The 9821-nt window shown below is 40.3% G+C and overlaps 1 protein-coding gene across 2 annotated transcripts in view; it reads right to left on the reverse strand.

The window, feature by feature from the left end:
- The window catches only part of loxl2b (lysyl oxidase-like 2b), a 68778-nt gene extending 60193 nt beyond the window's left edge, over positions 1 to 8585 (reverse strand). Inside the window, exons 1-3 of one of the 2 annotated variants that reach the window (XM_069682603.1) lie at positions 8522 to 8572; positions 5232 to 5591; positions 4913 to 5088 (exon numbers count right to left, since the gene is read on the reverse strand). In XM_069682603.1, the coding sequence (XP_069538704.1) occupies positions 4913 to 5088; positions 5232 to 5580 (525 nt within the window). In that variant the 5' untranslated portion in view covers positions 5581 to 5591; positions 8522 to 8572. Of the gene's footprint in view, positions 1 to 4912; positions 5089 to 5231; positions 5592 to 8521 lie in introns of both variants that reach the window. The other variant, XM_069682604.1, reaches the window with a different exon arrangement.
- Between the last annotated feature and the right edge of the window lie 1236 nt (positions 8586 to 9821).

A 9821-nucleotide genomic window follows, 5' to 3' on the forward strand; every position in this document is an offset into this window, starting at 1 on the left:
TGTGTCCTATCCATTTGCTGCGTAATCTGTCGTGATCTTTGTTTTTTGTAATGTGTTTATGGTAGAAAGCCGATGTCTGTTCCCAGCTTTTGACGGTGAGCTAAGATGTTGCCTCACTTTACAGCTCCATTGAGTCCCTTACAATCCCATGAGACAAATTTAACCAAATTCTGTGGCACTGCTTTGACCGTGCGGGTGATTTTAGTGTGGGTTATTAAACCCTTATCTCCGTTTTTTTCCCACAACATCTTCAAAAAAAAAAAAAAACTACACTAAACCTAAACCCCTCTCTGTCTTTGCCCAAATGTTTGTCTTTCTTAAAGAAAAATCGACCTTTCCTTTTTACCATATAAAGATAACAATGTCTGTAAAAGTAAGCTCTGCTGTGAGATTCTCTCTTCACACTGATGTCTGATGTGGGAATGTTTCGTCTTTCGATGAAAAGTTTTACATGGTTAAGATGTACTGTATCTACCAGCTAAGTGAAAAATAAGTACAGTTAAAACCATCTTAAGATTGTGACACAAAGAGCAGCTTAGTAGTACTACAGAGTACAAGATCACAGTGAAAAGATGCTAAAAGGCTAAATGTATTGCACCCTACCAGAACATGGCTGGAGGTTTACAGGGAGGAAAGTGGACAATTTAACCTCCAGGCCTCAGAGGGAAAAATAACTTCAGACTGAAAAATGGAAGTTTTAAACCTTGCTTGTGGGGACTTCGTGGCTGCTTGTTATAATCAGAAAGAGATAGAGCAGCAGAGAGAGAAAGAAGGTCGGGAAAAAAAGGAAGAAATATGCAATGATGCAAATTCAGAAGAGAGCTTTGGGCCTGCTAATACTTTCAAACAGATTGCATCACTAGCTGTACCGACTCCAGTACCACCGTTTTTGTTAGTAACTGAACCACCAAATGGAACATCTCGTCTGCACTAAACAAGACGCCATCCTCAACAGCGTCGCTCCATGAACACTCTCCTCTTATTTGACTGGATGGCAGTACTTCAAAACTTTCCATGCTTCCCATAGCCTTCCATTTCCTTCTCTGAATGTCCTGAATTCTTTCCATTCGCCCATTCTATTCATAAGATGTTATCCTCAACCATACAGGTGGTTACTACAGTGGCAACTTCTTTAGAAAACTGTCATCCGGATCATCTTTCCAGCCTTGTCAAACTCTCACATAAGCACGCTAATCAAAGGCCTACTTAAGGCTGAGCCCCATCCTGTGCTTAAACATCAACCTCCTTCTTAGTTGCATCAGAACTCTCTGGCTATAAGTCTTCCAACATCGACAAAGTCCTAGAGCAATGTTCCTCCACTTTCTACGTTGCTCAGAGTTCACCGCTTTGACTCTGAACTTCCATCTCGCCAACTTCCCATTATTTTGATCCCTGCCATTCATCTTATAAAATTAAATATTTTAAATCCACACCTCTGTCAGAGTGGTCTTTAGTTGTGAATGTTCCATTGTGTTAGTTAACATTTCCTCATAGTCAAATGACCAAGAATATTGTTGACTTGAATAAATCAGGCTGAGAAATACAATTGTAGTACTATTTGGATAAATGAGGCAGTGTGTTGGACCAGTGCAGAAACAGACAATGCCAAACATTAGCCTACATTTCATAAACCCTGGGCCAGATGTCAAAGGTCAGCAACTTCATGTTTCACCTACTTCTAAGCTCACTCTTTGGGTCCTCTGTGGTCACTGGCTTGAACATTGTACTGAGGTTGGCATCACAGGAAGATGTGCCTCTAAATGATGGCTCCTAAATACTCTGAAAGCCTACTAATCATCCCATGTCACAAAACGCCCAGCAACATGCCGTCATGGCTTCCATTACACTCTAGAAAATGCCTTGGTGAATCACCAGACAGCCAGCTGTGTGGAAGCAAGACTGGCTATGACTTACATGCTCTGATTCCACATGCCTTCTTTTAGTGAATGGAAAAGCGATTTTTTTCTTTCAGCTACTATCCAAGCTTGACTCTAGACATCATAGAGTAGAATATAAATGTTTACCGTTTATCTCTGTAAACCTCTGCAGAAGTCAGCTAGGTGTATCTGCTTCCACAGTGCAGCTTTAAGGGGGAACTCACTTGCACTTAGTTTGGTAAATGTCCTCAAGCGATGTCACTTTAGTCAGCATTTGTTGGGGCTAAAGCCAGCAAGTCTTTTAGAGGCTGCTTAAGGCTTGCGGCTTGTGGCTACATTAGCTGCTTCTAGCATGACATATCAAAATCTCGGACAAAATTGCTGAAAACTGAGTTGAATTGTGGGTAAAGTAGGCAGAAGGTATTATATTTCTGGTAACTTTGGGTAGCGGAAACAAGTTAAGGACGTAACAATGACATATATTCCCTTTAAAGTTGATATGGTGTACTTCTTTGAACACCAAACAGTTACGGGAAACCACAAGTAGTTATATCTTAGCAGCTTTTTGGCCACAGAATCCTCCACTATGTTCACCAGATAATCTCTCTAACTTTGTCTGTCTATTGCTTGGTGCTGAGCAGCCAGTAAACTGTGTTTTGTAAAGCATGTTCTTAGAAAGATTCATATGCTGAATGTGATGTTTTGAGAGAGGGGATCAAAACAGTACATTTGGGTCTAAACAATGAACTGAAAGGCGATAATTATCTTAAGTCTAACACTTTGACTGACCCCTTTCACATTGTCTGATTGTGTTCACAGTCATTCGATACAGTTATTATAAAAACATTGATTATGGCCACTTTAACTATTTTTCTTTACAGTCAAAAGGGCTTAATCTGAAGATCTGCCCGCTCTGTCCATGCTTTTTTATTGAAAAAAAAAAATTTGAAAAATGTCCAAAGACGCAGAGGAGTGGGTCAGTGAGACGGAGCGTAAGCTCTGCTCTGCAGTTTGCTCATAACATTGGAATGTGGATTTGTGAGGCCTACACAGTGAGCCCGAAGATAACATTCTGCTTTAGGGGAGAATTAGCTTGGACCTTTTTGGCTGGCCCATAAATGGATGCTCAGTGATGCCTTTCAAAGGTCTGGCCAGAAAACTTTGACAATGATGAATGCAACACCTCATAACAATTAGAAGTTAACTTCACTTTCACCACAGGCTAATAAGAAAGAATTGTTTTTGAAACAGAATGCGAGGGTAGCTTATTGGCTTTAAGTGTAAAGAGCCATTAAAAGCCAAAAAACAGGAGAGGTTTATTACTTTGGGGCATTAAGAACTCTACTAAGTCTGTCAAAAACAACTGTGCTTTATGTAACTCTTGTCAAGTTTATAAGAAAATCTCTAGTTACCGATGTCATCAGGGATATCTTGGCTTCAGCTTGGAGTTTTAAAGACACAGGTATAAAAGACCCTATAAAATGTGATTATAGGTAAATGCAGGAAAAATTGTTTTTGTAATCTATAGCAAAGACAATAGTTCAGAATATGTCAGCTTGTTTTTTTTTGTTTTTGTTTGTTGTTTTAATTTTGACTGATCTTTAAGAAACCTGCTTATTTTGTGGACTGTTTTTATTTTGATTTATATTTATCTAAAATCTGGTCTAAAAGAGGAGGGGATGTTAATTTCACTGGGAGAATATTGCAACACATCTGCCGAATAATTCATCCACACCATTTGTTTACTCTACGTTGTTGATATTAACTTAATAATATTCTTGGCTGAAATACTACAGAACACCTAGTAACCCAATTAAATCCAATCGACATTTTCAGAGTTCAGTGTTTTTCCGTCTTTCAAAACACAACACACGTTTCAGTCAACTATTTAAGAAAAAGCTTCTTCTACTGAGTCTATCAAACTTACTGACAAAATGGGCTTATAAACTATAGACATCAGATCGTTTCTCATCACTGATCAACTCCCACAGAGAATAGTTACATTGTTTTTAAACTGTATATTGCCGTAGATCACATTATCGCTCTTGTTGGATTAAAACAACCTGTAGCCACTCGGTTTGATAAGATAAGCTACTCCGGATATGGCCTTAAACTTTGTAACTTTGTAAGTATTTTTATTGTTGTGAACCCACTTCTGTGTTTTGGTTGCCAACCATTTCTATGCTTTTAACCTCAGGTTAACTAACAGTAGCATCCACCGGTAAATGGCAAACATTGTTTTGCGTCGTAGTTAATCTCTTTCACCATCTAACATACATGTCAGAGACATACATGTACATTGAGATCAATACAAAGACAGCTGAAGGAAAACAGCACTGCGGCATATTGTAAATAGGGTAGCAGCTTGGACCTGGGAACAGTTTAGTGCAGAGGTGCTATGTCACTACTTAATCCCTGCCCACTCACTGCCAAAACAGAAAAACCAGTCACGCGCAAGCAGGTGAAAGTTTTTACAAGCAGGACAGCACTGAGCTCAGGGAAAACAGTCCCGCACTGAGCTCAGGGAAAACAGTCCCGCACTGAGCTCAGGGAAAACAGTCCCGCACTCGTCAGATTCTGCAAATGTTCAAAACATAGTGTTCTCCTCACAGGCTGCAATACTGCACTCGCGAGCAGAGCAATCTCAGAGTGCTTGGAAAAGCTCAGGTTTAAGTACAGCAGTTGTGAAAAGGGCTCCGTGTTCTGTTCACTGCAATAAGTGAATGTAGCAAAGTTCAAGATGCATAACCACCATTCCCTAGTTAGTTATTTAGCTGGTTAGCGTCTATGAGCCAGGCGAAAACCATCTGACTCGGCCTGAAGAAACCAGTGTTCAAGCGACATTTCAGAAAAGGTAAAAGACGATGTTTCACGCAGTTCAAGTAATTGCTCAGCACAGCTCAACACACACACACACACACACACACACACACACACACACACACGTATACACACACACACACACGGATATAAGTGGTTATGACAAACAGCTTGATTTATGAAATTATGACACTTGATAGAGAGTGCATCTTTACCTCTACATGGTTGGGCAGGGTGTTGACAAATTTGAATCCTGGGATCCTCTTGTCACTGCAAACGACACCTACATCTTCACTGTGTTTGCAATCTGAAACACCAATCCCATTAGAGGGACACAGAGCCAACGTCTTTTCTTTGCCAGTGCAGTGGAGATTGTCGAACCAGATGGGTCCTGGCAAAAAAAGAGAGAAATTCATCAGGGCTTCTGTGGTGTGGACATTTTCTTTTTGTACTGGAAACAATATTTTTATCACATTGAATGTGTTTCAACCCAACAAGAGAAGAAATATTGAAGCAGTGCTTTACTTCAACTACCTTGTCCTTTTCCATATTTTGAGGATGGTGACCATGAGATCGCTTCCACGTAGCCCAGCTCCCTGCACACAACTTGCGCAGCATGGATAGTGAAGTCATCATCACAAACAGTGCCCCATTCGCTGTTGTAGAAAACTTCCACGCGGCCCTCGTTGTGTTTCCTCTTCTCTCCAGCCAATCTGAGCTGGATCCTGGGCGTGTCTGGTGACAGCTGTGGGGCAGAGTACTGTTCCTGCTCTTGGTCTGAGTAGCCTATCGGGTAGCCAAGGGGTTCATACTGGGCAAGAGTCAGCTCTAATAACACTAAGAGAATAAGTGCGGAGCAGGGCAAACCCTGGGTGCCCAGCATTTTGGTTTGAACTGATGAAAAGATGAAAAGAGAGGAGCAATCAATAAAGTGTCATGGAAACTAAGCCATTTTAGAAAGGAATCTGCCTGAATAACAAGTTTGAGAGGGAACATTAAAGGGACAGTTGGCAGATGTTACAATGTGAGAACCCCTGATCATGTCAGCAGGGTTATCTTGATTTGGGCTTATAAACTGGGCATTCGGGGTTTTGACATTTGAATTTATCAGAAAGGGAGGCTCTGACAAAAACACACCACTGATTGCATTCTGGGCGATAGAATTATGTGTACTTGACACATGATTCACACTAGGGGCCATAAATTAGGATATCTGCTATTTTGATTCCAACATTTTGTTTTTAATCTGTCTAATCTGCAGGTCCCCTGAGTGCATTAGTGTCTTTCAATTTATTCTTTCTTTCAGACTAACTGTTTTGGCTGCCTTTCTCCACCCTCATCAACACCATTTGCAGCCTCAGCAGGCTGCCATTTTTTATAATAATGATCTAGATCAGTGATTCTCAAACCGTGGGGTGCGCCACCACTCCTGTGTGGTTTTTTTTCATTTGGAAAATGTAGCAGGCGGAACTATTTGACGTCAGACCACCCAGACTAATTTTCGGGTGGCACAGTACACAAACGCGTTGCCCTGGTGATTTCCATGACAGATTTCAATGGACAAATATATTACAGGGGCAAAAACAAAAACAGCTGACAAGACGACATTGGCCGACGTTAACGCCAACCAACCGCCAAAATCCAAGTAAAGTCAAGAAAATATGACGACGCTTATCTTGCTCTTGGATTTACAGCGACTATGGTCGGAGATGAAGAGAGACCTGCTGCAGCAAAAATCTGTTTGTTGTTTTTCTTAGCACAGATTGAACTTTATTGTTATTGTTCTGACAAAGTTATTGCACATTTTATTATATTTCTATTTGAAAAAGTCTGATGGAGCAATTGAAATATTTTTTTTGCACAGCAAATGACTCAGAGGAAAGTGAAAAGAATGGTCAGGATCTTGACTTTCTTTCAATAAAAGTTAAACTTGACCCACTTGTGACAATTTTGTTCGGGCGGGGGGGCCTGGAAATGTTTCTTTCTCCAAAGGGGGACATGACAGAAAAAGTTTGAGAACCACTGATCTAGATGGACCAACTGTATGTTCCTGCACAGCCTAAACAACACACAGTGTTACAAAAGTGATGTGTATATAGAATTGCGTTATTTTCCTTTCTCTATTAATTAAAGGCACTGTCCAAATATGGATTTCAAGAAATTGAATGCTGTGCTTGTTAAAGGTATAACTTCCTTCCTTTACACATTTGAACAGACCTTTGAGTGTCTACAAGAACACACTCATAGATCTAAAAAAAAAAAGCAAATGGAAAAAAAATCTAAACTGGCTATTGATTCAATCATAATTGTGATAATATAAGTTGCTTAACATAGATGAATGTGGGGTTTTTTTGTCAAGAGATCATCATCAAAAAGTTTTCTTTACGTTATGTTCGCAAAGTCTAAGAAAGCAGTCGTCCAGCTGGAACACCTGCAGGGTGTTGTAATGCCAAACTCACACAGGAAAAAGAGCTAATATATGGCTGCTGCACTGCTTTGACCAATGTACTGTTCCGCTGAAGAGAAAGAATAACTTAATCACACACTCCTAGTCAAAGATTGACATAACCATGAGTTTATGGTCTGAGAAAAAGTAAAAGAAGAATATGTACGCAATTAGACACACACTGACTCATTAAGTGCTGTGTTTCCGAGAACCCTTTATGTTAAAAGCTCAATGTTATGCTTTTGTGTAAAACATCTGGCAGGAAACTGACGATGCTTCTACTGCCGGGTTTCTTCTTTCCTCGTTGTAACGTGGCAGTGGTTACACAAGCCAGAAACAACACATTACAGAATGAACAGATGGAATGAAGCCCTCAGCCTCTGGCTCTGCTTACAATGTGTCAGTCCAAACAGCAATGTTTTCATATGAAAACAACTGTCAGCATACACATAAAAACTAAGGTTCAACTAAGCCGAAACATATCAAACTAAACTTTGTTTCTTAACCAGGACACAGGATTTAAAGCTTAAACAACAATGATCTATTTCATTAATTCTCAGGAGTTGCTCTTCATAAAGTGGATTGGATCAAGCTGCAGCCACTTAGCAACATCTAGTCAAACAAAGCGACATATCCAGGATGTTAACTCTACTGTACAAAACTAAATGTCAACAACTGTTCTGAACCAAAAACCTTGAAATCTGAAACCTTTGCTGCATTTTGCTTCAGAAACACAGGCAGATGTTTCTCTACCAACACAAAGTTTATTTTCAAACGAATGCTACAAAGTAACCTCACTGTAAAAACTCTTTATGTCAGCGTCATCATGTTGTAAGGAAGGTATAAATGTATTACTTTAAGTCAGACACGAGACAACTCTTCTGCTGCAGGGGATCTATGCCAGGACCGAATGGTCAAAATGTCACTTTGCTCTTCGCGTTCTCTTCTGAAGCACTCTGGAGAGCTTCACAATAAAAGTACAATTTAAGAAAAGGTTTGGAGTTTGATATTTTCTCTATTTCATACATTCTTTGACAAACTTTTTAAAAAACAATTGCCATCATAGAGTTTACCAGAAAGAAAATGAATTTAGGAAAGTGTTGTATAACGCGCGTCTGTAGTTGTACTTCAATAGTATAATGCGCGATGTTATACGTGTTTATGTTTGAATAATATTTTATGAGCAGCCACGAGTAGGCTATTTAAAACAGGCACTGGTCCAAAAGCAGATTTCAGAGGAAAATTCTTAACTCTTTGTTTCCAATTAAGGTCCAACACAATAAAACATGCAGTAACGTCATTGTAAGTGATAACCAAGGTTTTAGTTGTAACTAAACTTGGGTGACTCTCATATATATCAGGCTCTAGCTGTACTTACTTTACTTTTCGCTGTTGAGGACTGTCCCTCCTGAGACCGGGTTGCTCCTGCAGGCTGCAGCAACAGGCACAAGGCAGCCCAGTGTGTACAGACTTGAGCCCTCAATCAGTTGCTTTTTCACCTCCTTCTCTCTAAACTTTCACTCCCTCTCTAGCAAATATCAGAGCTGCGGTGGCCTCGCCCACTGACGCCCACCTTTGGGATGACCTCACAGGAGATGGCACGGGACGTGGAAATAGCTGATCCGACTTGAACACAGCAACTTTTACTGCGGTTGAAAAGTCCGACTTCTGAATTGTCCCTAGCAATAATTCTGATCAACCGCTGCTGTCCGTCAGTGTCCGTTTATTCAATGTATTTAGTACACAAACTGTTAACAGAGCTTACGCCCTACTTGTCCCGCCTCCCCCCGCTAATAGGATTGGCTTTTGGCGTTTTTTGCTAACGTGTGATTGGCTGTAACTACATCTGCTTAAAAAGTGCCAAACCTCCGTTAGCAAGATGTATGGGTGTGCATATGTAGGCTAAGGGAGGCTGACACCAACTTTATGTGCACGAAACGAAAAGGATGGCATCTAAAAAAAAAGAAAAAAAAGATTGACATTAGGAGCTACTTCACAACAAGTAAAAATGCACTTAAATAAAATATTTTCTCAATTGATATTGTGTAGAGTCAACAATAATGTTTGTTTCAAATGAGAGCTTTGAATAGGCACATGTTGTCTCACTGTTTATATGGCATGCATCTATGTGTTATTTTGTCGTGTCACAGAAGCTACCAGACATGGCCGTTTCTAACTTTGTGTGCGCCCTATGCAAGATGCTGTTTGGGGGCCCCTACTTTGTCAAACTAAGATGGGGGATAAACCCTATGATCCGAGGAGATGCACCAATCTAGTACACTTTGAGATGGAAGCAGATTCGTGAAAAACTCCTCAAAAAATTGACCTGAGCAGTTTAGCTCTTTTTACTCTATTGTCAATGTAAGGGAACAGATCTTAGCAGGAACAAAGATTTTTGAAGATGTTCTTTGTGCAAAGAAGGAATTAAAATGAGATACGGGCCTTCATGTGTTCTGGGAGGAGTAACCTGCCCTGTTTGGAGCTGTGAGTGAACAGAGCAACCTGAATCTGAGCCATAAAGAATATTTGGGGAAGTAATCTAAGACTTTCTTCTTAATATCCTCACTCACGAGTGTTTTGTCCTCTAATGGCATCAAGATATCTGAATTTAGCAGATGGAGGACTGGCCTCACATAGGAGATGTGACATATTCCTGCCCTGGTAGTTGGGATGCACCA

Source organism: Semicossyphus pulcher, unplaced genomic scaffold (genome assembly GCF_022749685.1).
Source record: "Semicossyphus pulcher isolate SPU_LCO1_2020_fin unplaced genomic scaffold, fSemPul1.0.p SCAF_6, whole genome shotgun sequence".
In the NCBI taxonomy this organism is placed as follows: Eukaryota; Metazoa; Chordata; class Actinopteri; order Labriformes; family Labridae; genus Semicossyphus; species Semicossyphus pulcher.